Consider the following 25,477-nt stretch of genomic DNA (forward strand, 5'->3'; position numbering starts at 1 on the left):
CCCTCTTGATCGTGATCCTTCCGCTCTCCTGGTCTCAGGGCGCGAGTTTTTCCTCACAAATTCCTCATCTCCGTGGCATCTTTCGTCCATCCATGTTCATATATCTCGCGACGTGGCCAAGCTTCATCAGCAAGTCGGCGTCGAGACGACCAAAGTCCTCTCTCGCCTTGAGGTTGCCGCCCAGATCTCTCCTGACGGGTCCGCCGGTGGCAGTGGCGTTGGGGCTCTGCAGCCCCTCGACGAGGATGCTCCACTCGGCCACCGTGGCGCCGTCGCCGGACATGTTGCCCGCGGTGACGCTGGCGTTGTACAGCGAGCCCCAGATGCGCAGCGTGGCGAAGCGTGCGGTGTACACCGGCGGGGCGGTCGCGGGGATGTCGAACGTGGTGATGTTGTCCTGCACGGCCTCGATCGAGTTCAGCGCCGTCAGGTTGTACGTGTCGGAGATGTGGACTCTCTGGTTTGACGCGACTTCGAGGACGTTGTTGGAACTGAGCGTCGTGGCGGACGGGTTCGCGAGGGATTGGTTGTGGAATAGCACCGAGTAGTTGTACGGGGGAATTTGACCCCAGTTCAACACCATCCCGGTCACCTTGTATCCCTCCGGTATTGCCACTGTGATGGAACTTGTCTTGTTCGCGGACACGGGCTGCCATTTTGTACTCGTCGCACCGTCGACCGCCGCGAGCGGGAACTGGCCTGGCAAGTAATCGTCCGGGGAAGAGACGGGGAGACACTGCGCGACATTGTTCTCGGTTGTAGGAATGAGGCCGATTTGTCTGTTGGGGACAGTTATGCTGGAGTTTGGCAACAGGGAATAGGTGGCAAGGGGTGCTGAGCCGATAGGGCCAACCACGACCGGAATGGCGGAGGTGGCATAGGTGGCGTTCGGAACAGCTCCCTCACCGGGAGCAAGGCTGCCATCTCTCGTCAAGACGGTATGGGTCTGATTCGAGAAGGCTGAGATCGGCCAGCCATACCAATGGAACGTGCGGTATCGGACCTGCGGGACCTGAGGCGGCAGACTGGGGTCAATGTGCAGATTGAAATCCGGAATGAAGCGCAGCCCTAGGTATCCGAAAAGGACGACTTGCAGGGCTCCCCCATGTCCTGTGAGGAAGGGATATGCGGGGTGCGTTCCGCCATTCTCGTTCCAGTCGTCGACCAACTGTTCAGAGAATTGAAACCATGGGCCTCTGATGTAGGGGTGCGTGCTGTATTGTTGATAGGTATAGGAAGAGCATCCAGAAGGTGAGATCTGGTTTGCGATAATGGAAAAAATCGCGTATGTCATGGCGGGACCGTCCACGGATTGCTGGGCAGCATAATAGTCGAGATCGCTGAGCGAGTCGTTGGACGTATAATTCTGTCCAGTAAAGGAGAGCGGATAGGTATTGAGAATGACATCAGCCTGTTTTACCACAGTGGTGCCGTTCATGCCAGTGTATTCTAGTGTGACATCCGCGTCTTGATCTCGGCCTATCAGCACATTTTGAGCCATGGTCGTCCACGTTGCGTTGGGCGTGGAGTCGAACATGGAGCGGAATTGATTGGCATAGTTGAGATGTGTGGAGATCAAAGCCATGGTGAAGCCCCCGTTATCGACGTGGTTGGCATACTCATCCGGGTCGGTCATGTTCAGGAGGACCCAATGAGAACCGTTTCGCTCGAGGAGTTCGGAGTACAATGTGGCAACAGAGTCGTAGATCGGCCAGAGAGACTCCTGAAACAACGCCGTGTCGCCCGACGAGATCCATAGATTGATAAACTCTAAGCCAATATCGCCGTTTAGATGATATTCGTAATCCCAGCATGGACCAGTGGCTGTACAGTTGCCAAAACGTCCACTGGTCCAGGGAAAGATTGCTGCAGCAGAACTAAACTTGGTGTTTTTCTTGGAGGAGGCAAATGCAGTGCCAATGTTTTGCTTCGCTTGCTGGAACCTCTCCACTCTATAGTTCGCGATACCCTTGGCTGCTGATGGAAATGCTGCTACCAGCCCAGGTTGCATCCATACCTCAGCATCCCAAAAGATCTGGCCGGCATATGAGTCTGAACCCAGTCCTCCCACTGAGATGCTGTGGCTGTTGATTGAACTGCCGGCATCGGCAGTGGCATTGATTGCATTCTGCGAAATGGTGTTTTGAAGCAGATGGTAGGGGTTGGTCACGGCCGTGATCGCCGCCTCGAGGATAAACTGATCATTCGGCAGTGTGCCATTTTCTGGAAACGAGAAATCATCGACAGAGGTGGTAGGAAATTGTTGTGCCCACTCCGCGGCGTGAGTCTGCAATGAAGCAGCGTAACCAGCCTGCCTTGCGGCAAGTGCGGCATTTCTTGCAACAGGACGAGGACTCAGAAATCCATCAGTTGAGGCAATTCCGACGAATTTAGTGAACGTGGCGACCTGTCCAGCCTGGAGGGTGACATTCAACGCAGAGGCCACAGAGGATGCATTGTTGCCCACATACGGCCGGTGCCATGTAGCTTGCTGAACAGAACGAACACTGGCTCCAGTGTTGGTCATACCAGCATAAACGAACGCCGTTATATTATGAATGCCGTTTGGCTGGACAGAGGTGAAAATGAGGCCGGAATCAACGCCATTCTGTCCGGGAGTCGTACGGACAGCGCAGTCACCATTGAGCACATTTGCTATCGTGATGTTGGTGGCTTTGGCCGCAGTGATGTTCATGGTAACAAAGCCCTGATTGATATTGAGCTTATGCGCAAACATCTGATAGGAGACATTGAATGGCCCATAACCGCTCGGAGACCAAGTAAAAGCCCAATTCATCAGACTGTGTTTCATATCGAGGCTAGATCTGAAATTGCTGATCGTCGAATCGTCGGTTGAAGCAGCTAGGTAGTTGTTTCCTCCCAGATCTGCAATAATGCCGCTCCAGTGTGGGATGCCACTGATGGCAGTATCCCAGCCATACTGATAGAGCCAGGGGAAATTAGAGCCGTTGGTCTTAGGTTGAGAGTCCCAAAAGCCCCCGACCGTGGCAAAGGTTTGTCGTCGATCGAATAGAGGCCATCCATTGATGTTGTCGCCATCAACGGGAGTATCGACTTCGAAAAATGGTCCTAGAGAAGCCACGTTGATGCCATGGTAGCCATTCGCAACGACCATTCGAGATTGATAATGTCCTTGGTCTAGGTTTGTGGTGGTAAGTACCCAGTTGGCGGCATCCCAAGTGACACCCTCAAATCGGGTCTTGTATGTCGTTGATGCATTACCAGATTGAGCCGATGCGAAGGAGGCTGAGAGACTGAGAAGCAGGCCAAAGAGCGGGAAGAGACTTGATGCTGCCATCTGATGAAGTTAGTTTGACGCAGGTTCTCACTTTTCCTTTGCTATCTTCCTCACGTACCTTGGGTTCTCTGGAAGCAGTTCTTCGCTTTGGACGGACAGAGAAGATTAAAGACGCGCTTGCTTTTATTTTAACTGAAGCTACGTCAAAGGCAAGCTGTGAGGCAGAGATCCTCCAGCTTTTGGTGGTTTTAGGCCACTAGTTATCTCATGAATGAAGAAAAGGGCCTGCCGGACCATGTGACAGCAAGAGGAGCTTCTCTGGCAGGTACGGGAAGTTCCTGCTGTATAAGTGAGTTGTCCATGCCTACATCTAATGCAGGCAAGGCGCGGAAAACCGGTAGAACGCCCTGCTCGCAGACAGTTACATTTGACCAAGCAGTACCTTGCTTGATTTGCCGGTCCTTGTGGTCACATCGACCAGGATCATCGGTGGCTGTCGCCATCATAGGACGATCGTGGAGCGGTTCAATGGACCGAATACGACGTCATTTGTGGATAGACGTAAAAGGATGCGGAGGTAAGACGAGGGTAACCTCCTCGCCGCAAAGGATGGAGTGGCTTGACTAACTCTGAGAGCTCATAGACCTGCTAGATTGAGTTTCGTCGCAGCTCGCTTTCTTGTGGGGAAGTGGGAAATGGCGGAAACTTGTGCCTGGGGAAGCCTTATTGGAGAGCTCGGGGCATTTCCTAGGCTGCGATGGAGCGCCACCGTTGTCATGACCTCTTGGTGCCACCAGTGCCACCCACTTCCAAGCTTGGAGCATTGTCGTCGCCGCGTGTCTGGTGGAGCGCTGCTTGCAATGTGCCTGTGCCTAGTCGATCAGAGGTTGGACTTGCTTGGAACGTCAAGGAATTGCTGCTCATCACCAGAAGTGATCGCCCGGATTCGGCGCCCGAAAAATTCTGCAGAGGGACGAGTACCCGCTCGTTGTTCATTCGAGGTCTTGAGGTAACAACACGGTGATGGGGCTTGGAACAATATCTCGAGGATGCATAATTGTCGACAACCAACTTGTCACTCTTCTACTTCCTCAGCCTCGTTATTGGTGTTGGTGCTCTGTCGTGGCCTGTTGTTTGCACCGCTCCTTCTCTTTCCAGTCTGATAGCTTTCCGAGGTTGTAATGGATTTTTCTCCCACAAAATGCTCGCCATCCCACTCAGTTCTGCACAAGGGACACCTTGAGGATCGGTGTATCCGGAAGAAATTTTGGGTACAGATATCGTGTAATCGGCAAGGGCATTCACGTCGAGGACACCGTTGGCCCTGGCAATTGAGCAGTCCGTCAGCTTTGGTGAACAGGTGCGAAATGAAAGCAATGTGCAGGATACTGGTCTTACCACTGTGATAATCTCCTTGCAAGCATGACAAAACTTGATCTTCTCTTTCTTGTTGCCGTCTTCGTCTTCGTCATTGTAGGTGTCGACCAACCAGCCCTTGAGTTCCATCAATGCACGAGGACTCAAGCTGTAAAACCCAGCCCGACTCTTTTCTAGCCACCCTTCATCCAGCAATCTATGCAGCATATTCTCAGCGTCCTTAGCACCGAGCATGCCAGCAGAAGCCTGTGTTCCGTTCTCATTGCCGTCGGGTATCTGCCGTCGCAGAGGCGCTCTCCCAACCTGAATAGCATCGATACCGCTTATACACATAGCCTCTCTCTTGCCCTTATTGTTCTGTCCATCAAAAATTGCGTCGAGAAGCTTCTTGACATAGACAATTTCGTCGGCTGTGTATGTTGTGGCGAGTTGCGTAAGAGAGTCACTCGTGGTGTTCACCAGGGCATACACCCTCTCCCGGGTTTGCTGGTGGAAGGTACTTCTGATCTCGAGGTCGAGAGGAGATAGCCTACGGTTTGCGTCGGCGACGTAGTCATTCAGATCTTCGACAGTGACATCTTGAGGCAGAACTTCGCGGTGCTCTTTAAATGTTGAACATGCCGCGATGATGGGTTTGGCCGTTTCGAGAGTGAGGACGCTGCGCGCGAGAAATGCCTGTATGAATGCTTTGTTGGCATCGTTGTAGCCAGCGCTGGCTCCAGAGCTCTCCATTTTTGGAAAATCAGTCGCCAATGATCGAGGCAAGAAATTCGGATTGTGGTGAGTAGGAATCTCTCTGGTCTTGGTGGGGGAATTTACCACTTTACGCGTGTTGCGGCAGGACGCGTCCTGCGCCGAGCCACAGCCAGCCCCGGCTTGTACAGCCCAAACCCATATTGAACAAACTTCCTCTCTACACTCATGCCAGCAATGGTTGTATAGATTTCAATACATGCGCGGGACATTGCAAACTTGAAGTTACAAGAAGCCGCTGACAGCGTCATCAACCATCTCCCTCCTTGTCGCGTTATCAGGCACCTCCGCCTCCACAAAGTAAGCACATTGTTCTTCGATGACCATCAAGATGTCATACTCATGATCTATTATCTATCAAAACTGTCTTCTTGGTCGTGCTTTCGAGAACACCCAAAATTGTCGAGAGGACAGGGTCACTCAAGAACGGGTCGTCTATATGCGGTGCGCTCCTCATACGTCAATCAATTCATCTCATTCACCGGCTTCCTCGAAGCGATGACCTCCTCTGTCGTTTTCGTAATGATCTCAAACGCTCCCCTTATATACTTCTCCTCCCCGTGTGGGTTGCCACTAACAACCCGCATGAAAGATTTACCTGCCGTGCTGCTGCAGGTAATGAAAATCTGACCTCGCTCGTTGATCAACTCCCCAATGTGCTTCGTCACCTCATTCGCATCTTGTTCTCTTTGCTGCATTGCTGCAGACTGGGGCACAAAGTCCGCATTCGTCTCTGCCGTGTTTGCCTGCTCTGCCAGGGCTGAAGGCTTGACTCGGAAACACGTCAATCCAAATCGCGGCTCTGCGACCAGCTCGAATAGATCACTTCGCCCGCGGACAAGGTCAGCAAAGACCTCGCCTCTCTCCACCGACTTTCTGATATGTTCCCTCATGCCTTCTAGACCATAACTCCGCATAACAAACCAGATTTTCAATGCCCGAAATCTTCTTCCCAAGGGAATCTGCCAGTCTCGATAATCCGTGACCAAGCCACTATCGGAGTGTTTGTTCGTATAATAGGCTGCCGAAATGGACAATGCACGCGTCAAATGGTTCCGGTTCTGGACGAACAGGCAGGATGCGTCAAAGTTTACGAGGAGCCATTTGTGCATGTTCATGTTGAACGAGTCGGCGATGATCATTTGTGGAGAGTACTTCGAGGCGTATTCAGGACAGACCAAAGCTGCCCCGGCGTAAGCCGCATCGATGTGAACCCAAAGATCTGGGTGTGCTTTGAGAACTGGGGCGAGGCCAGCAAAGTCGTCAACTGCACATGTCGAGGTCGTGCCCAGCGTCAGGGTGATGTAGTAGGGTTCGAGACCTTCAGCCTTGCATTGCTCCAGGGCAGCTTCCAGCTCCTCCCTCTTCAAAGACAATTCATTTTCGAGCTTTGTCGGGATAGACCTGTACCTGGTACCGGCGATCAAAGCTCCCTTTTGCGTCGAGGAATGGGCTTGATCACTCGACAAGGCAACCAGTCGTCCTCTCAGGAAAGCAATACGATCCTCTCTCTCGGGCGACCCAGGCTTCAACCCCTCCGCATCACACTTACTGTGCAGATATCTCTCCCTTGCAGCAACCATGCAGGTCACAATCGCCTCACTCGCACTGCCCTGGATGGTCCCTCCGCCGCCATTGGCACTCGTGCTAAGAAACTCCTTGGGCAGCTGAAAAGCCTTGGCCAGCCAGTCCATTACCACGGTTTCCAGTTCGGTGCACGCAGGACTGCACAGCCAATTGAATGCCGGAGCCGTGAATGCGGCAGAATACATCTCCCCGAGCATAGACGGGTAAGTGACGCCTGCCGGGAAAAAAGCCATGAAATTAGGTGATTGCCAGTGAGTGATCCCAGGCACGATTTTCGATGCGATGTCCGACTGTATTTCAGGCCATGCTTCTGGTTTCTCTGGTGCTGATGTTGGCAGTTGTGGTGCGAGGAATCCTGGCTTGATGGTCGGCAGCACAGGGTATTTGGGGAGTTCTTGGTTGTAGGCAATGACTGAGGCAGACAATATGTTAGCTGACGCTTCTTTCCTTATACCACGGTCACGATAACGTCTCGAGCATACTTTCTTCAATGGCCGCGTGGGCAGCTTTCCTGAATTGATCGGCGTCCATGTCTAATCCTTTCGAGAAGGAGAAACCTCTAGATCGTAGCTCCAAAGATTTAAATGTAGATGAAGAAGCGTTCTGCAACCTTGGGCCTTTCCTCACGAAGGTCTTGTACATATATATTAATCACAGATAGAGCCAGCAAGCGAATGTCCAAGGTTGGCTCAGGTCCCGAAATGGATGACACTGGAAAACAACAGAATACCACCAAAGCCCGATGGCAAGTCTTATGCGCGCCCTTTGGGTCGATGGGCGTGTAATGTCAGAGTGGTGGCAGGTGGCTTTCCTACATTGAGGATTTTTCCCTTTTTCAATGAGCGGAATTCATTGCGCACATGGCAACTGGCAGAAGTGATTGGCGGAAGTGCGGAGCCTTGCTGCTCTCGCTTCCGCTTCAGGTGTTCTGTATATCTAGGCAAAGCTGTGCTGATGGTCGTATCTCCGTCAAGACGTAGCTGCACGAAGCTGCTGGCGCCGTCTTGAACGCAGTGAGTAAGATTCATTAGTGCTACCTCGTGCGACACTCGCCACCGCCGTCAATTGAATATGTAAAAGTTTACGCCTCAGTCTGGACCATCCTATATAGACATACAATATATCTATCTCCTGGTACATGGTTCGCTGAATGGCGAAGCTTACCTGCAGGGAGATAGCACAATCGAGAACGCATTCCGTTGAGCCATCAGCTGTGCGGTGCCAATGATCAGCCAAGCGGGAGAAGCCGAATGCGTCTCCTAGATGAACAGGCGCTCGCATATTGAAGCCGGTCACGTCTCCTCAAACACAAAAACGCCTTTTCCAGGTCGGAAGCCACCAAGGGTTCCTTGAACGGCTTGTTTCAGGAGATCGATTTCCGTGTTCCAGCCCCATTTGCATTCTTGCACCGGTATATCCTTGAATCTCCCTTCTCTCGTGAGCCGAAGAACATCTTCCACAGTCTGTTTCTTCTGGTCCGGGTGTCGGTCACTCCATTTGCTCACCCAAAACCCGTTGAAAGTGATCTCCTTGAAGATCAGTAGCGAGGCAGGTAACATGAGAGGCTGTTTGCTCATCGCTCCGTACGTCACCATGGTCGCCCCAGGGCTTAGGAATTTGGCCAGAGCGGTCGCCGGCTTCCCTCCCACGCAGTTGAGGCCAACTCTGATTTGTTCTCGTCCACCATTTGTCCATTCTTTGATCTGGTCTCTGATCTCGCGACTCTGGAGCTCTTCTTCCGTAATGACTTTGGTGGCTCCAATATCGAGCAGTTCCTGGCGAAGTTTCTGTTCCTCCTCCTTGTTCTCCCGACCCCGGATGACATTGATACTCTTGAATCCCCACTCGCGTCCAAGCTGTATGGCGGCTCTTCCCACCCCGCTGTTGGCGCCGTTCTGGATGAACCATTCGTCTCCCCGGAAGCTCCATTTTGCCGAGTCAAGAAGCATGCGGTATGCCGTACAGGGATTGACTGACACCGTCCCGACTTGAAGCGGGGACAGTCCTTCTTTGTTATCAATTTTGATCAACTTGCTCTCATCTATTGCCATGTGTGTCCGCCAGGTACCCATCGAGGTACTCTTCATGATGACCCAGTCTCCTTTGCTGAGGGTTTTCACCCCAGAACCGACACTGATGACCTCTGCCGTTCCTTCATTTCCAGCCACGGCTGAGGGCTCGGAGGTGCCGAGTGCTGTTGTCATCTCTGGCTTCGCAGGATACACACCCTGGATCTGGTTGACGTCGGCAGGGTTGATAGGAGCCACGAGCATACGGAGGACGACGTTGGACCCAGACGCGGGTGAAATAGAGTGACCATGTAGCGAAAGAACATCTTTTGGCTCTCCATACTTGGAGTATACAAGGGCTTTCGCTTGGGTGTAGCCGTAGCTGCTAATCTTTCTTCTCTGGTCAATGCGTGATTTGATGGGTTGTTGACAGTCCCAACATAACGATCGGCTTGCTGAGAACAGGCTGCGTGACGTCTCTCCGAGACACTTTCTCACGCAGTAAGGAGATGCCATGGCAACTATTACTGAAGACTGAAGGCGAAAGGGTGGACAAGAAAATGAAGCGCAAGCATTGAAACAAGACTTATATCATGGTCCTGACGCTCCCCGCATTCTCGGAAAATGCTCTCCAAGCCCAAGCGCAGCCTGCAGCTGGCAGCTGGCCACTGGCCCGCTGGGTCTGACCTTCGTCTTTGCACCGACCCGCCGATGGAGGTGACAACACGTTGCGCCAACTTCCCCCGTGACGCAGGCATTCATGAATTGTTGATGGTTTTGCACTGAACTCGGCGCATGATGCTGCTGTCAAGGGTCATGACCATTCGATGGCACGCAGCTGCTCATAGATAAAGTCCGCTCATAACCGATTCTCAGCTTCGACAATGAGGCGAGCCAGCATGTCGTGGCTTTGGAAGGTGAGCACACGGTCACCAACACAATCTGACAACTACTGACCTGCCTTGTTAGGGAGATGCCAACTCCCCTGCGTCTTTCGAGAAAGCCCTATCCAAGCTATCCTCGCAAATCACTGCCGCCAACCTCACGCTTGACACGAGTCGCAGTCGAGATCGCCGAATCAAGGCTCTGTGGACTCTTTACACAACCCTCACCTATCTCCTTTACACTTTGATCATCGTACTCGTCCTTGGACCACGGAACTGGTCTATATATCACTACGCCGGCCTCATCGGAGCACCAATTCTCATATACGTGGTCCGAAAGTCCATTGCTGCCTTTTTTGACTGGAGAATAGGCCGTCAGCAAGCATACTTGGAGCATTTGCAGAAGCAACGGGAACAAAAGATTGCAGATCTTAAGAAAGCTACAAAGTACGACAGTACTCAGGAACTGCTACAGAAATATGGAGGTGCTCCACCAACAAAGTCTCCCTCGAAGCAACCGCAACAGGGCGCGAAACGAAAGGCGAATCCTCCCACAGACCAACGCCCTGTACAGAGGACTGGCATCGCGCCTCCGCCGACGGCGAATATTCCAGGAAGACATACTCCCGGTCCCCTCCCCCCAAACTCAAATGTACAGACGGGGTCTGCACCTATGTCGCCAACTCACGGCCCGTCACCACTTGCGGGCGCTATGATGGCACACAGTCCGGTCGAGATAACGCCAGACTCTCCAGGCTTTGCTCCAAATGCCTTCTCAAACATGCCACCTCCTTCCAGCACCACGTACGAGCAACCACCTCACTGGTACGACCGCATACTGGATGTTCTTCTTGGTGAGGATGAAACCGCCGCCAAGAATAGATTGGTCTTGTTATGTTCCCGGTGTCGCTTGGTCAATGGTCAAGCCCCTCCTGGTGTGAGGACACTAGAAGAACTAGGGCGCTGGAGATGCAGTGGGTGCGGTGCTTGGAACGGAGTCGAGAGTGAAGGGGCAAAAGTTGTAAAAGAAGTAACTGATGCTTCGAAGACGGAAGATGGGGAGGGGTGGGAGAGCGTGCCACGAGCTGCGGATATTCGAGAGGAAACACCGGAAGACTCAAAGCCCGAAGAAATGGCTGATATCGGCTATCAGGGAACAACAGGGCGAGAAGGTGATGATGATGCCGGCCTCACCAAGAGAGTCACCCGTAGTGCCGGCAAGAAAGATTCCCTTGAGTCTTTGCAATGAATGATGCCTGCTTCTATCTCCCACGTGTGCCAGACTTCCCGGTCATTTTCTTCCAGCAGTCGATTCTACCCCGGAATCATTGGCACCCAGCATACGAGGTTCTCTGTACACGTAGGCGCCTCCTTCTGGATATGCTTGTCACGTGAGCAGCTTCGCCAAGGCGTGAAGAGATTGAAATGCTCCATCATTGACTTCAGAAATATTTTCTTCCTTGCGCATCTATAGTCATAAACATGTCGATCGGGACGATCTCGGGAAGATGTCCACCTTCATTGTGCGTCCGGCCGGTGCGGACAAAGATCCCTTTAGAATCGGGTTGACCGCCGTCTCGATGCTCTCGCTGAAGCTGAAGTCCGGGGACATCTGTGAACTCAGAGGCGCGGACGACACCACCGGCAAGAGAAAACTCGCCGTAGCCTGGCAGGGGCTGGGGCCTGGGATGAAAGACTCGATCGTGCAGACGTCCAGACTGCTCCAAGAGGCCTACGGGTTGAAACTGGGCGACAAGGTCACGATTTTGCGCTGGTCGCATCCTCTGCAGAACCCCGTCTCCGTCACGCTCCAGAAGGTCGGAGCGCCGCCGGATGTCAACGCCGACTTGAAGTCCTGGTCGAAGCAGATTGCCTCGACCATGTCCCCTGCGGGGGAATACATGGTCGTGTCCCAGAAGCTACACTGTCCGCTCAAGTCCGAAGGGGCCGAACCAGTCGAGTTTGTGGTGAAGGACGTGGGTGTGCCCGACTCGTTGTTTGCGCGTGTGACGAAGGACACGACGTTTCGCATTGTCAGCGGTTCCGAGAGACCGGACCAGCCCGTGTCCATCGTCTTTCGACCGAAGCACCTCGGTGGGATACAGGAGCAAATTTCTCAGGTGCAGGACATCGTCAGCGATCTCTGCTACCCGATCGCCAAACGGCATTTTCAAGCATACGAACCGGTGCAGGGGCTTCTTCTCTATGGCGCCAAAGGCACAGGCAAATCTGCACTGATTGCTGCTTTGGCCGATTGCGAATGGCCAACGGTGGTATATTGGAAACCAGGGACAGAAATTTACGCTTCCTCAGAGCCGTGTTTGGTCATTGTAAGGCCCGAATATCTGACTAAAAGCCCCGGCACCTCCTCAACTGTGTCCAGCGAATTGGAGTCGATGTTTCAGCGGATTCAGGGCAGCCCAACCCTCGTAGTCGCCGAAGCAAGGCATCCAAATGACATTGATGAAAGGCTACGGACAGAAGGCAGATTTGCCGCGGAGATCGAGCTGCCGATCCCCTCGGCGCTTCAGAGGAAAGAGATCCTGCTTGCTCTAAGAGGCAAGGACGGTGTCCCAGCGGACGACCTTCTGCAGCAAATTTCGGAGCGGACTCATGGATACGTGGGCGTCGACCTCAGGGCTCTTCTTCGGGTGACGATGCGCCTTGCGTCCAAGCATCCGCCGCCTTACGGGTCAGAGGATGGCGAAAGCAGTCAGTTGGTTGTACAATCCGCAGATTTTGAGAGTGCCTTGCAACAAGTCCGACCGTCTGCCCTGCAGGAGATCTTCCTCGAGACGCCGAATGTCCGATGGTCTGACATCGGCGGCCAGCACGAAGTCAAGCGCCAACTGCACAACGCCGTGGAGCGGCCGCTGAAATTTGCGGACCGCATGAAGAAGTTGCGCCTGCAGCCCAAGAAAGGGGTCCTTTTATACGGCCCCCCGGGTTGCTCAAAGACGTTGCTCGTTCGGGCTCTCGCGACGGAAGCGGGTCTGAACTTCCTGGCCGTCAAAGGCGCCGAGCTGATCTCCATGTACGTGGGCGAGAGCGAGAGAGCCACGCGCGAGGTCTTCCGGAAAGCCCGGGCGGCCAGCCCGAGCATCGTCTTCTTCGACGAGATCGACGCGATCGCCTCCCGGGGGCGGAGCGGCAGCGACCTCAACGTCCTGACCACGCTGCTCAACGAGATGGATGGCTTCGAGGAGCTGCGGAACGTGTTCGTGGTAGCCGCGACCAATAAGCCGCAAAACATCGATCCCGCCCTGATGCGCCCGGGAAGATTTGACAACGTGGTGTACATTGGCCCGCCGGATGTAGAGGCCAGGAAGGAGATCTTCCACAAGCGCCTCGAAGGGGTCTATGAGAGTACAAGCGGTCTCGACGACGACGTGCGCGAATTCGCCAGTTCGACCGAAGGGTTCTCCGGGGCCGAGATCGTAGCCATTTGCCAGACCGCCGGGGAGAATGCCTTTGACGCCGACCGCGAGGTTATCGTGTCCGATGACATTCGGAGAGCCATCGAGAAGACCCCCAAGAGTATCACAAGGGAGATGTTGCTAGAATTCGAGACGTGGAACGCCGCTCGGATGCGGTAAGAGCGAAGGTGCCCGTTGAGTCTTAGAGCGTCAAACATCGACTGTCGCTAGCGTTGATGTGCCTGTTAGGGAAGAAAATCAGGCATGGCCATTTGGTCTGCCCTTTGTCTCGATAGCCAAATCATTCACCGTCTTCCAGACAAAATGTTTGTGGTCCGGGTTGACGACGTGGTTGTCGTTGCCCAGTCCACCCTCTCCTCTAGGTCTGTAGTCCGCCCGTCCGTCCCCCATGATGAACCTGAGGCACACGATCGGCCCGCGGTCCTCGTACTGGCGGTCCAGAGCCCGTTTCCTGAACCCCTCCAACCCGACGCTCTTCAGCTCGATGTCCCCCGCGCCGGCCGCGCTCATGGTCCGGGCGATCTGCCTGAAACTCGCGTGCGTGCCGGCGATCCTGAGCTGCTCGGGCACTGTTTCCGGACCCCCGCGCACCGCCCGCTCGGCGAGCAGACAGAGAACCCGCGCGATGTCGCTGATGTCGGTGTAGCTGATGACCTGGTCGGGGCTGCCCACGGCCTGGTACACGTCCTTGGCGGTGTGGAAGCCGTACCAGGGCCCGATGCCGCTGTGGAGGAAGAGGCCGTTGAAGATCCTGCAGACGCGGATGTCGGCGTCGTGTTCCCCCAGAACCTTCTTGACCAGTTCGTAGTGCTGCTTCTTGCCGTCCCACTCGGGCACGGCGAAGTCGTGCAGCGTGTGGTCGACCCCGAATTCCGAGGGGAAGTACAGCTTCACGCCCGTCTTGGGCAGCGCGCGCGCGATCTTGTCCCGGAGTTTCGCTCCTGAGCTTGAGATGCTAGATTGGGGGGAGGACATGATCCTGGATTTCAGCGCCGTGCGACGGTACGTTCATGCGGGGTATGGGTTGGTTGTACATTCAATGCCACTGGTTGCAAAGAGACGGGGGGAGAGTTGTGTGTATCTGTGTGCAAGGTAGGTATCGAGGGATGTATATAGTACTCACGCGTTGATGAGGACGTCGACCCCGTCCAGCGCCATGATCAGGTCATTCTCGTCGCACTCCTCCCCCTCCTCCTCGATGATGCGCACCTCGGCACCCAGTCTGTCCCGCCATCTCTCCGTCCGGGCCGTTTGTCGACGGGCCAGCAGCACGAACCCGGATAGCCTGGTGCGCAGCTCGTCAGAGAGAAACGTCTCGGTCAGGCGTGTTCCCAGGTCGCCCGTCCCGCCTGCCACAGCGATGACCGGTTTGGCGGGGGACGGCGAGAACGAGGATGGCAGGTCCATCGAGCTTTTTTGAAATGGTTGAGAATTCTCCTTTCGACTCGGCGTCTTGGATTCGTTTGGGGGATACAGTGAGCATATTCTTTCCCTGGAGTCGGGTTCGGGGATTTTCAAACCGCGCGCGAGTTACGCAAGGCTGCGGGGCACGAGGCTCGGAATTGCGTGCTGTGAGGGGTTGGAGGCTGGAGCCCAAGGGCGAATTTCCCAACGAGTCCTGGACTACAGGAAAAAGGAAGAAGTGAACTGCCTGCTATAGTGATATGGGAGCTTTACACTTGTACGAGCGCTTCAGGCAAAGAAGCAACTTACTACAACGGAGACAGCTGGTGAGCCACACCGCATTATGCACATCGCCTACTGCACTGAGACCGAAGCACACAACAGCACCATCATTGAGATTAATCAAAACCTATTTTTGTGTCGTGTCCAAATCCCCCAATCTTCAAGACATGCGCGATCAGAGTTTGGCGCTCGGCCTCAAATACCCTCCAGCACTGCTCAGCACCTTGACCGCGCCATCCATCATCTCCGCCACGATCTCGGCGGCAGTCTGGTTCGGCGTGTTGACGAGACCGGCGACCTGGCCCATGGGTCTTTTTGCAAAAAACAGGCATCAGCAAGGTCGGACGCGCAAAAGGGGGTGGAAGAGACACGTACCTGAGCGTCGACTGATCCTCAATCTCCTCCGTGATGCCTCCGACCTTCTCCAGCTTCTCCATCTCGTGGTGCAGCGCGATGATGCCCTGGCTTTGCAGTTGCTGGATCTCGTCCCTGCGGTTCGTCTCCCAGTTTCTGACGTACGGCGTGGCCAGCGCGCGCAATGGGCGTCCCGTCCAGATCGTGGACTTGATGGTGCTGTCAAAGTCGGCGGCGACGATGGCTCTCTTTGCGGCCTCGGGGGCGCCGGATTCTTTGGCGGTGACAAAGCGGGTGCCCACCCAGACAGCGGAGGCACCGAGCATCAGTGCTGCTGCGATGCCGCGGCCGTCGTATATTCCGCCCGCTGCGACGAGTTGGACCGGCTTGCCCGTTAGTGGGGAGGTGTAGTTTTTGACGATGTCTGCGCAGGCTGGAATCAAGACACTTTATTAGGGGGGATTCCAAGGTTAGCAAGTTCCTTTTCCGACAATGCCGGGCAGAAGATGCTCATCACCCCACAAGCATCGCCAATCTCGCTGATAGATCGAGTTAGACTCACCTCGTCGCTGTGTCGCCCGTGTGTCCACCGGCCTCTCCTCCCTGGGCGCAGATGATGTCGGCACCAGCCTGGCAGGCCTTGTGGACATGCTTGGGGTGGCCGATCATGTTCATATACAGCACGCCGTTCTTGTGGAGTTTGTCCACGACGTGTTTGGGGGCGACTCCCACGGCGGAGACAAAGAGTTTGGCGCCGCCGGCAATGATGATGTCGACGAGTTCGTTGAGGGAGCCTTTCGTGTAGTCCAGCTGTTCACAGAAGAGGTCGATAAGCAGTTGTACCAGGACAACAAGCCTGACAGAGCTTCACTGGGTGCCTCTTGGGGGACGGTAAGTGGGCAGCAAGGAAAGAAACTCACATTGGTCTTTCGCGCATTGCCGCCGACTTGAGGGATCAATAGATCGACACCGAAGGGGAGTGAAGGGTCCTTGAGACCAGCCTGTCCCAGGCAGAGTTCACGACATCAGCCACTGCATTGCTTTGGACATTTGGCCTCCCGCCTCATCCAGCCTCATCCCATCCATCCGTCTCACGGGATCTGGAGGCGAAAGGCGGCCGCAAGCACTCGGAACGTTGTCCACTCACCTTCAACTCGTCAATCATCTCCTGTAGCATCTTGGGCGTGTATCCGACTCCGCCGATCACGCCGAGGCCGCCTCTCATAGGATTTAGCATGCGCACTGAAGGAAAGAAGAAGCCGAGGGGATTTCCATCTCTAACATACCGGCATTCGACACCGCCGCGGCGAGAGGAGCGCCCGACGTCTGGCCCATGCCGGCCAGGAGGATCGGGTGCTGGATGCCCAGCAGCTGGGTGACGGGGGTGGTTATCGACATGACTGTATGGGTGAATGCGCTGGAATTGATGTTACAACTGTAGGCAGATAAGACAGCGAAGAGATGAGGAATGTTCTTTCAATCAGTCAGTTCTTTAAAAGCAGCTTTCCGAGGCCCGGTTGTCAGTGTCAGCAATTAGCCAGTGGAACCTTGCGTCGCAATTTGAGACGAATGGACATAAGCGAGAGGTCGAGTGATCAGGGAACTAAGGTATTATGTGTTATATCTCTGTCTCTCCCATCTCCACAGCTCTGAACAATGGGAACTCGGTATCGGTTACTAAATGGCGGCGCATTGTTTGTTGCTGGGCCCTCGCAGTGCATAGGCTTCGAGCCTTGAGCCGAGTCCCAGATGCGGGATGCCGAGGTCTCTCGACTCTCGCCAACGACAACAACGACACCCATGCACACCTCTCTCCAGATTTTCCCCACGCCTTCACTCGAAAGTCAGAGAGTTCGGTGCTAACTAGCTATGTGACTAGGTCTTGCTTCCATCGGCTCATTGCTACAGGTAATCATTAGCTGATTGTTTCTCATTCTCCGGGGCTGGACTGGAGCCTTGCCATGCCCATGCGGTGCCTCGATCCGCATCAGGCTGAGCGCCATCGGACCCAAGCTCCCATCTCCCGAGCATTCTTATGAAACCCCCTCACAATGCGCCTGACCGATCCCATCCGCCTCTCACTCGAAGACGCAGATGCTGTCGCTCCAGATATCGCAAGCATCAGACACTCGTCGCTGACAAGCACCCCGCTGGGCCAGCTGAGATACGGCGCCGTGCCGCACGCCGAGGCCCGCGAATGGCTGGAGTCGTGCAGCAGGCTCGAGCTCCAGAGCGAGCTGAGATATCCCCGGATCGCCAGCTTCGAGCGTGACGGGTCGGGACAGCATGTGACGCGCATGGAACACCTCGTCGTCCGCGACCTGGATCTCGCGCCATTCAAAGCGTGCAATGCCCTGACTATACAAGGGGACGCCGTGCGCCCTGGACGGGTCGTCGCCTATGCAGAGTTCCAATACCACCCACCCCAGCAAGAGCCGGCCGCGGGCTCAGTGATCTCGGGATCACAACGCATCCACGCCTCAGAAGAAGGATTCTCGAGTGAGGAGCCCGCGACGGTGCTCGATCTTCCCGTATCTGTCCACCGCGACCTGCACGAACACTGGGACCGGACCGTCGAAGCCGCCCTCTCCGCGCGGTTCGGGCACATGCACTGCTTCGAGGTGCGCGGCATCGGCACGCTCGCGCCCTCGCACCTGCGCAAGGGCATCGCCAGCAGCCTGCTGGCGTGGATTTTCCCGTGGGCGGACGCGCTGGGCGTCCCCGTCGTCCTGGCGGCCACGCCGGCGGGCCACCCGTTCTACCTCCGGCACGGCTTCGTGGAAGTCGATGACGACGACGACGACGACGAAGACGGAAAAGCTCAGCGGCGCTTCATCGAGTGCGACATGGCTGACTGGGGAGGGACCGGCGTCCATCGACACGTCCTGATGATACGATGGCCGAAGCACGCGGAAAGGAATACCGCGTGAACCATGTCCCTCCAATAAAGGGTGAAGGAATCCGAGTTCGTCAACGCGTTACGCATACCGAATGCACTCATGCTGGCCGCCGTCACATTTGACGTTTGGTAGTGGCCGCGGGGAGCATCTGGTTATAAAGATCGCATCGCAGTATATTGATGGCCAGTATGAGAACCATGTGTCCTCAATGCCTATTTTCCACCAATCCTCAAAGGTGACAAGACGTGAGTCAATTGACGTGTCATTCGATCCAAAATCGCGCTGAAAGTCTTTTACAGAACACTTTTTTGTTCAACGCTATGAGAGAGTCGTCATTATCCATCACATTTACATTCCACCACATCAATAGAGACAAGGGAAACCCATAAGAGTCGCCATACCCAAGAACCCAGAAATAGGTAGTGTTACAGATTCCGCCACATAGTTCATACCTCCTGGCCATCACAGATGGCTACTTAGTCTGCCCACCGACTATTTCTTCTTCTTTCCACCACCAAGCCCCATAGCTTCCGCTAGGCTTCCCAGACCCAGACCTCCCAGCAATTTGTCAACACCCAAGCCGCCCAAAAGACCACTCACCAAGCCGCCCAGACCCAAGCCGTTCAGCAATTTGCCCACCAGCCCGAGCACGCCGCTCAGCAGCAAACCGACGGCGGCGATGATCTGGAACAAAGGCTCGGTCAACAGTGCCCAAAGTGGGTTCAGCTTCTTCTTTGCATGCGGCATGTCCGCAATTTTCTTCTTGGCGTTGTCGATGGTCTTGACAACCTGGGTCGTAAGTTCCTTCAATCCTTCAGCGACGCGGTACTCTTCAGGAGAAGCTTCGCCGCTGGCAGCCTTTGCTTTGGCGTTGGCTGCAATGTGGCCGTCAGGATCCAGACCACGGATTGCACCGTTACATTCGCCGAGGATGCGGGAACCTTCTTCGATAAGAGGCTTGACATCTTGCACGAGTTTTTCTTCGTCGAGCTCCTCCTTGGGTGTACGGTCTGCTCTCTCGACAAGCTGTGACGATGGTTAGCATGAGCCTTGGATCAAAGTTAGACAGCGCTTACCTCTGTGATCTGCTTGCAGATAGGCTCCATCTTCTCCAGCGTCTGGTTGATGATGTTGGAGATCTTCTTTGCAACCTCACGCTCCTCTTCCTCTTTCATTTGCTCGGGCGTTGGTCCCTCCTCAACTTCTTCCTCGTCCGGGATGTTCTCGAGCAAGGTGCACTCTCCGATCTTGTTGCCGTCTTGATCGACGACATAGCCGTTGTCGTTGACCTCCTTGCCAATGCAAGCCAGCAAATTGCCATCTGTCAATCTTCCGATGACATCTCCGTTGCGGTCACGAACTTCACCCTCCTTGTTCACGCGTAGGCCAGACATGGGCGAGACTTCTCGCTCCTTCTGCTCTGGTTCCCATCGTTCAGCGTGGCCAATGACGTTGCCGTTCTTGTCGGTGATGTCTCCGTCGTCATCCACCTTGCGACCAACCAATTTCTTGATGTCACCTTCGGTGACACGACCGATGATTTCTCCGCTGGCGTCCTTGACCAAACCATCCTTGTCGACAGTCGTGGACTCGAAGTTGGAGAAGGGTCCTTCAGCACGACCGTCATCACCGCCCGCAATGAGTCTTGCGCGACCGATGACTCTGCCATCGTTGGACCAGATTTGACCTTTTCCGTCCACCTTGCATCCGACAAGACGCTTGACATCACCCTCGGTAACTTCACCGAAGATCGTTCCATGTTCGTCCACAACCTTGCCTTGTTTGTTGACAGTCTTCCCGGCGAGACTGGAGAGGTCTTCCTCGACGACTTCCTCTTCGGGGACCTCATATGGCTCGACGTGGCCCTTGACATTTCCATACTTGTCAATGATGTCACCGTCTTCGTCGACCCCGCGACCAAGGAGCTTCTTCCAATCTCCTTCGACCACCTGGCCGACAATGTTGCCTTCGTGATCCTCGACGAAGCCGTCCTTGACAACAACGAGTCCCTCGAGGCCAGCAAAAGGTCCTTCAGGCTTGGCTTCACGCTCGTTGGGTGGAATGAGCTCGCAGCGGCCGACAACGTGACCTTGATCATTCCAGATCTGGCCATTCTCGTCGATCCTGCGGCCTGCAAGTTCCTTGGGGTTGCCTTCAACCAGGCGACCAATAGGGACACCATCAGGTCCGATGACATTACCTTGCTTGTTGCATGTCAGGCCCTTCAGTTCGGAGAGATCGATCTTCTCTTCTTCTGGTTCTGGTTCTGGCTCAGGCTCCTCGTATCTCTCAGCGTGTCCGACAACGTTTCCTCGTTTGTCGATAATGTCACCGTCTTCATCAACAGCACGACCGACAAGCTTCTTCGGGTCTCCTTCGACGATGCGGCCTACTCTGTTGCCGTTCTCATCTTCGACCCAACCGTCAGCCACAACAGTGAGGCCTTCAAGACCTGCAAACTCGGCTTCCTCTTCCTTGTCCTCCTGAGGTAAGGTCTTTGCACGGCCAATGACGTGGCCTTTGTTGTCCCAGAATTGTCCTTGGTCGTCGCAGGCTGTACCAGCCTTCCAGAGTTTCTTGGCATCACCTTCAACCAATTCGCCGACAATATTGCCGTTGTTGTCGACAATCTTGCCAGACTTGTTGACCTTAAGACCTTCAAGGATGGATAGAGGAGGCAGACCATCGTCAATCTCCTCGGCAGCCTCTTCAACTTCCTCCTCAACTTCTTGAGGAATCATCTCAACTTTGCCAATGACATTGCCGTCCTTGTCGAGAACCTCACCCTTGTCGTTTAGCTTCTTGCCAGCAACGGCGGCAAGATCACCTTCAACGAGTTTCGCGATCTCGTCACCGTCCTCGTTGAGTACTAGACCCTTCTTGTTGACCTTGAGGCCTTCGAGAATCGAAGTTTCGGGTACTTCAGGAGCAGCTTCTTCGATAGTCTCGACGATGCCCTCTTCGACAGCCTCAGGGATGAACTCAACTCTGCCGATGACTTTTCCATCCTTATCCAGAATTTCGCCGTTCTCGTTGATCTTCTTGCCACGGACAGCATCAAGGTCAAATCCTTCGGCCAATTTGGCAATGGGATCACCGTCTTCGTTGACAACTTGACCTTTCTTGTTGACCTTGAGGCCCTCGAGTTGAGCGAAGTCTGGCTTGGTGATTGTCTCAGCCGCCTCTTTGGCTTCATCAGCCGCTCCTTCAGCGACATCTGCGGCTTTGCCAGCAACATCGGCCTGGTCGCCAGCTTCCTCGGCCTGCTTCTCGGCCTCTTCTGCGGCTTGCTGCGCTTCCTCGAGCTGTTCAACTAATTCGGGGTGGAGTTCTTTCATGGCTTCTTCAGCAGCCTCGCCCAAGACAACCTCAACACGACCAATGACATTACCGTCTTTATCGAGGATCTCGCCATTCTCGTTGGGAACTTTACCGGCGCAAGCCTTTGTATCGCCTTCCACGAGTTTGGCCAGGACCTCTCCTTCGTCATCGAGGATAGTGCCCTTCTTGTTGAGTTTGCGGCCTTCGACGATCGTGAGATTGGGTTTCAGTTGATCCTGAAGGCCTTCCACCTTTTCGAATGCCTCTTGGACAAATTCTGGTTTGGCTTCCTCCTGAACGCCGTCCACCTTGTCTTGCAGGGCTTCGGCGGCTTCGGGCACGATTTCTGCACGGCCAATTACGTCGCCGTCTTCATCCAAGACTTCACCTTCAGCATTGAGAGTTCTCCCAATCAAGTCTGCTGGGTCACCTTCGGTGATCTTGCCCAAGGTTTTGCCAGCTTGATCCTTGATCGCGCCATCTTCTTGTACCTCTAGACCTTCAAGTGCTTCGAGACCAGGGAGTTCGCCCGCAACTTCTTCAACGGCTTGCTTGACTGGCTGGGGAAGAGTCTCTGCACGACCCACCGCGTCACCGTCCTCGTCCAGAATTTCGCCGTCAGCATTTACTGTCATGCCGACCAGGTCTGCGGGATCGCCCTCAGTGATTCTGCCAAGGACATTGCCGTCTTTGTCCAGAATGTCTCCATTCTCTTGGACCTCCAGGCCATCGAGGACGTTCAGGTCAGGAAGATACGTCTCCACAGCTTCTTCTGCAGTATCCTTGACACCGTTGACCGCCTCTTCTGCCTGATCCTGGGCGCCCTCTGCAGTTTCGTGGACGCCATTGACTGCGCCCTCAACGTCGGCTCCTTCCGTGGCCTCGCCAGCGAGCTCTTGAGCTTTCTCTGGGATGACGCTAGCACGACCGACGACGTCACCATCTTCATCGAGAATTTCACCGTCATCGCCAATTTCATATCCCTCGAGATCGGCGGGATCACCCTCGTCGAGCTTGCCGACCACGTTGCCAGCCTTGTCTTTGATGTCTCCGTTTTCGCTGACCTTGAGACCCTTCAGGATGGACAAGTCGACAGGCAGCCCCTCGGTTGCACCTTCGACTCCTTCTTCTGCGGTCTCCTCGACATCGTCAGCCACCTTCTCGGCGTGGCCTTTGACGCCATTTGTGGTCTCTTTGACATCGGGCACGTCTCCAGTATCCTTCGGGACATCCTCGGCTGTCTCCTTTACGTCCTCCGCCGTGTCTTCAGCTGTATCTTTGACGTCCCCAGCAGTATCTTCGGCCGTATCCTTGACGTCGGCAGCCGTACCTTCTGCGGCACCTTGTACGTCGCCTTGGGAGGCCTTGCCGACGGCGCCAGTAGCAGTGTCTTTGGCACCACCAACGCGGCCAGCGACTTTCTTGCCGGCGCCGACCACACCGCTGGTGGCCTTTCCGAGTCCACCAAGAGCACCCTTTCCTTTGCCTTCGGCCTCGTCCTCGGCCTCCTCGGCGGCATCACCTTCTTCCGCGATTTCCTCCTCCTCCTCTCCCTCGGTGCCCTCGTCTTTAGCAGCATCTCTGCCGCCGCGGACTGTTTCTCCTTCTTCCTCGCCCTCCTCGTCGTCATCGTCTTCAGGGATGGGCTCGGGGTTGGCTTCGGAGAGCTCGCTGGTTTCGGCGCCAGTGTCGTCGCCGGGTTGGCTGATCTTACCGCCAGGCTCTTCCGTGTCTTTCATGCTGATTCCTTCTTGGGCTTCCTCCTTGACATCCTCGCCCTTTTCTTCCAGGGGTTTGGTGACGTCCTCGGTGGGCTTGGGTTTAGGAGATTCTGACTCCGACAATTTCTTTGGTGTTGCCTTCGAGGTGCCTAGTTTGGGCGGTTTCCGACCAGGAGTGCCTTCACCAGTAAGCTTGGAAGTAGATGATGAAGCGGGGTTCTTGCCGGTCTTTGTGGGTGTCTCTGGGACATTTGAGGTTCTGCCTGCCGCAGGAGAAGGCATTGTGCTTTTGTAGCTTCTGACTGTCTCTGGGGTCGACCGTTTGGACTGAGGAGACTCTCTGTTGGGGGTGGGTGGGAAGCTGTAGTAGGCGTATGAGGAGGAAGATAGTCGATTACTTGTCATCAGCTATTTCAAACTATTTGCTGCATTGATCCTGCGCCGCTGTCAGGTTCAGCCAGCGCACCTTTTCGGTTGTTTCGGGGGGTATTAGGGTATGTGATGGATGGTAATAGTACAAGAGCTAAGAGCTAGGTGAACATGAAGTTTCTGAGAATCAGAGACTACACCATTGACGAGGGAGAACAGCTCATCAAGTACACAAGCAAACCCCCTACGTCACCGGCCATTATTTTTTTGGTTGCAAGCTGGTGAGCAGAGCTGGCCTGGCTTCCCTGGTTGCTCTGCGGTGCCTGAACAATGGCCTGTCGACTTCCCCACCTGCAAGTCTCAAAAACCGGGTTTCTTGTTCAACTGCGGCGGTGCGATGCGAGTGACCATTGACTGTGCGTTACCACCTCCTCCACCATCTCGAGGTCTTCCCGCATCTCAAGCCACACCCTCCCCGAAAATCTCACAAGTAGGCGACGTCTCGCCACTCCACTTCGCCTCCACCACAGACCCTAAACCCTAAATCCCTGCAGTTGGCCGAGTGGATTTCGACAAATCCCATGTTCACGATGACAGCACTGCCGGGTGGTCGTGGCTACAAGAAAGAGTCGGGTGGCGTTGTGTCTCTACAAGAATAACAGGAAGCAACAGTTCTTTTCATACAAGTTATGGGATATTAATGTCAGTATGGTCCCTCTCACAATTCCCACTGCCCGCAGGCTGAAAGTCTTCAATACAAATTGCATATTCAAGCCGACTGACATCAGTGTCTCCATCAGCCTACAGCTATCACCCCGGCATGTGCTGGGATAGACCCTTGTCAGGCTGCATTTGAACCACACTTCTGCCTCCCTTCTCATTCGCGATTGTCTCTCACCAGCCTCGATCGCCATTTCAATGCTGGCTTGGGTGTCCCTGCAGCCCTTGGTCATCTCCTCGTCTCCCTCCTTTCTATTCGATGGAAATTGCAAGCTTCTGTGCCACACTGGTACCCCATGCAGAAGTCATCAACCGCTCTGACGCAATGAGATGGACGGAACAAGTCAGGGTCAGCCACAGTTCAGTCCAAATCGTCGAGTGTGTCGTCATCGAGAGGTGCAAGGGATACGATGCTGGTGAGAGAGACCCTGCGGACTCGGTGGTGAGTCGAGTATTTGCAAAGGGGGTTTCGGATATCAGCATTCATTGTTGAAGAGTGGTTAAGTTGGTTTAGTTGGTTTCGTAGAGCACACCCATGGACTGAGGCTGCCCCAGGTCAGATGGCTAGACTGCAGCTGCACGTGCAGTGAGTGGCCTGTACCCGCCCAAGTCTCAATGTTTTCCGAGTCTCATCATGACAAAATGCAGAGTTCGGAACAGCGTACCCGTGGTCGACCCAGCCAACCTTCGTTCGATCATCGACCGATGTGCCCGAGCATGGCGGTCACCAGCCACAGCAGCCCTCGTCCTGCAGCAAAGGGCGATGTCAGAGGTAGCTGCCGATTTGCGAGGACAAAGTTCTGGTGTTGTCTGGGGTCCTGCGATCGGCGGCACGCTTTGGCCCCAAATCCAAGGACGGTGGCCAAGTTTTGCGTGGCTGTCCCCGCAGCGGGCGTTGAGATTGGTGCCACTTCGAACATCCTTGACATCCTTGACATCCTCCCGGCATCGAGTGACATCACATCACACGAGGGTCCTTGTCCTCCCTGCGCTGCCTGTCCCTCGACGAGCCAACCTTTGTCGCTGCTTGCCTTCTCTTTCGACCCAATGTGCCAGTGTCGACCCTTGTCACATTACATATTTCCTTGGGTGCCGATCCA

At 54.8% G+C, this 25,477-nt stretch overlaps 10 protein-coding genes across 10 annotated transcripts; 3 read left to right on the forward strand and 7 right to left on the reverse strand.

Annotated features, from left to right (window-relative positions):
• Positions 1-64: 64 nt before the first annotated feature.
• Positions 65-3,319, reverse strand: PV07_04212 (uncharacterized protein; the record flags this gene model as incomplete). The annotated part of the gene is made up of 1 exon (XM_016390997.1): positions 65-3,319. The coding sequence occupies one exon, from the start codon at positions 3,317-3,319 to the stop codon at positions 65-67; it is 3,255 nt and encodes a 1,084-aa protein (XP_016252899.1).
• Positions 3,320-4,342: 1,023 nt separating this feature from the next.
• On the reverse strand, positions 4,343-5,368 carry PV07_04213 (uncharacterized protein; the record flags this gene model as incomplete). Its single annotated transcript, XM_016390998.1, has 2 exons — positions 4,343-4,606; positions 4,658-5,368. 2 exons carry the CDS (start codon positions 5,366-5,368, stop codon positions 4,343-4,345), a joined length of 975 nt encoding a protein of 324 aa, XP_016252900.1.
• Positions 5,369-5,722: 354 nt separating this feature from the next.
• On the reverse strand, positions 5,723-7,762 carry PV07_04214 (uncharacterized protein). The gene is made up of 2 exons (XM_016390999.1): positions 7,459-7,762; positions 5,723-7,388 (listed from the first exon to the last, which is right to left on the reverse strand). Exons 1-2 carry the CDS (start codon positions 7,616-7,618, stop codon positions 5,854-5,856), a joined length of 1,695 nt encoding a protein of 564 aa, XP_016252901.1. The 5' UTR covers positions 7,619-7,762; the 3' UTR covers positions 5,723-5,853.
• Positions 7,763-7,858: 96 nt separating this feature from the next.
• On the reverse strand, positions 7,859-9,562 carry PV07_04215 (uncharacterized protein). Its single transcript, XM_016391000.1, has one exon. The coding sequence runs from the start codon at positions 9,499-9,501 to the stop codon at positions 8,269-8,271; it is 1,233 nt and encodes a 410-aa protein (XP_016252902.1). The 5' UTR covers positions 9,502-9,562; the 3' UTR covers positions 7,859-8,268.
• A 129-nt stretch (positions 9,563-9,691) lies between these two features.
• Positions 9,692-11,240, forward strand: PV07_04216 (uncharacterized protein). The gene is made up of 2 exons (XM_016391001.1): positions 9,692-9,902; positions 9,955-11,240. The coding sequence occupies exons 1-2, from the start codon at positions 9,870-9,872 to the stop codon at positions 11,116-11,118; spliced, it is 1,197 nt and encodes a 398-aa protein (XP_016252903.1). The 5' UTR covers positions 9,692-9,869; the 3' UTR covers positions 11,119-11,240.
• Positions 11,241-11,333: 93 nt separating this feature from the next.
• Positions 11,334-13,610, forward strand: PV07_04217 (uncharacterized protein). The gene has a single exon (XM_016391002.1). The coding sequence runs from the start codon at positions 11,378-11,380 to the stop codon at positions 13,463-13,465; it is 2,088 nt and encodes a 695-aa protein (XP_016252904.1). The 5' UTR covers positions 11,334-11,377; the 3' UTR covers positions 13,466-13,610.
• Positions 12,998-14,713, reverse strand: PV07_04218 (uncharacterized protein; the record flags this gene model as incomplete). Its single annotated transcript, XM_016391003.1, has 2 exons — positions 12,998-14,261; positions 14,430-14,713. 2 exons carry the CDS (start codon positions 14,711-14,713, stop codon positions 13,544-13,546), a joined length of 1,002 nt encoding a protein of 333 aa, XP_016252905.1. The 3' UTR covers positions 12,998-13,543.
• Positions 14,714-15,018: 305 nt separating this feature from the next.
• On the reverse strand, positions 15,019-16,857 carry PV07_04219 (uncharacterized protein). The gene is made up of 6 exons (XM_016391004.1): positions 16,633-16,857; positions 16,494-16,564; positions 16,267-16,347; positions 15,909-16,156; positions 15,368-15,793; positions 15,019-15,303 (listed from the first exon to the last, which is right to left on the reverse strand). Exons 1-6 carry the CDS (start codon positions 16,742-16,744, stop codon positions 15,168-15,170), a joined length of 1,074 nt encoding a protein of 357 aa, XP_016252906.1. The 5' UTR covers positions 16,745-16,857; the 3' UTR covers positions 15,019-15,167.
• A 540-nt stretch (positions 16,858-17,397) lies between these two features.
• PV07_04220 (uncharacterized protein) lies at positions 17,398-18,756 on the forward strand (the record flags this gene model as incomplete). Its single annotated transcript, XM_016391005.1, has 2 exons — positions 17,398-18,491; positions 18,546-18,756. The coding sequence occupies one exon, from the start codon at positions 17,398-17,400 to the stop codon at positions 18,274-18,276; it is 879 nt and encodes a 292-aa protein (XP_016252907.1). The 3' UTR covers positions 18,277-18,491; positions 18,546-18,756.
• Positions 18,739-23,570, reverse strand: PV07_04221 (uncharacterized protein; the record flags this gene model as incomplete). The annotated part of the gene is made up of 2 exons (XM_016391006.1): positions 18,739-19,272; positions 19,323-23,570. 2 exons carry the CDS (start codon positions 23,568-23,570, stop codon positions 18,739-18,741), a joined length of 4,782 nt encoding a protein of 1,593 aa, XP_016252908.1.
• Between the last annotated feature and the right edge of the window lie 1,907 nt (positions 23,571-25,477).

This window comes from Cladophialophora immunda (genome assembly GCF_000835495.1).
Source record: "Cladophialophora immunda strain CBS 83496 unplaced genomic scaffold supercont1.2, whole genome shotgun sequence".
Lineage (NCBI taxonomy): Eukaryota > Fungi > Ascomycota > Eurotiomycetes > Chaetothyriales > Herpotrichiellaceae > Cladophialophora > Cladophialophora immunda.

What these genes read in the sequence shown, in the direction of transcription:
- PV07_04217 (XM_016391002.1), top strand. Translation starts at nt 11,378, where the DNA reads ATGTCCACCTTCATTGTGCGTCCGGCCGGTGCGGACAAAGATCCCTTT.
- PV07_04219 (XM_016391004.1), bottom strand. Translation starts at nt 16,744, where the DNA reads ATGTCGATAACCACCCCCGTCACCCAGCTGCTGGGCATCCAGCACCCG. An exon ending in ACGGGCGACACAGCGACGAG is followed by an intron (nt 15,794 to 15,908) that starts GTGAGTCTAACT and finishes CCCCTAATAAAG; the next exon opens with TGTCTTGATTCCAGCCTGCG. An exon ending in GAGGATCAGTCGACGCTCAG is followed by an intron (nt 15,304 to 15,367) that starts GTACGTGTCTCT and finishes TTTTGCAAAAAG; the next exon opens with ACCCATGGGCCAGGTCGCCG.
- PV07_04214 (XM_016390999.1), bottom strand. Translation starts at nt 7,618, where the DNA reads ATGTACAAGACCTTCGTGAGGAAAGGCCCAAGGTTGCAGAACGCTTCT. An exon ending in CCACGCGGCCATTGAAGAAA is followed by an intron (nt 7,389 to 7,458) that starts GTATGCTCGAGA and finishes TGTCTGCCTCAG; the next exon opens with TCATTGCCTACAACCAAGAA.
- PV07_04216 (XM_016391001.1), top strand. Translation starts at nt 9,870, where the DNA reads ATGAGGCGAGCCAGCATGTCGTGGCTTTGGAAG. An exon ending in GCATGTCGTGGCTTTGGAAG is followed by an intron (nt 9,903 to 9,954) that starts GTGAGCACACGG and finishes CTGCCTTGTTAG; the next exon opens with GGAGATGCCAACTCCCCTGC.
- PV07_04215 (XM_016391000.1), bottom strand. Translation starts at nt 9,501, where the DNA reads ATGGCATCTCCTTACTGCGTGAGAAAGTGTCTCGGAGAGACGTCACGC.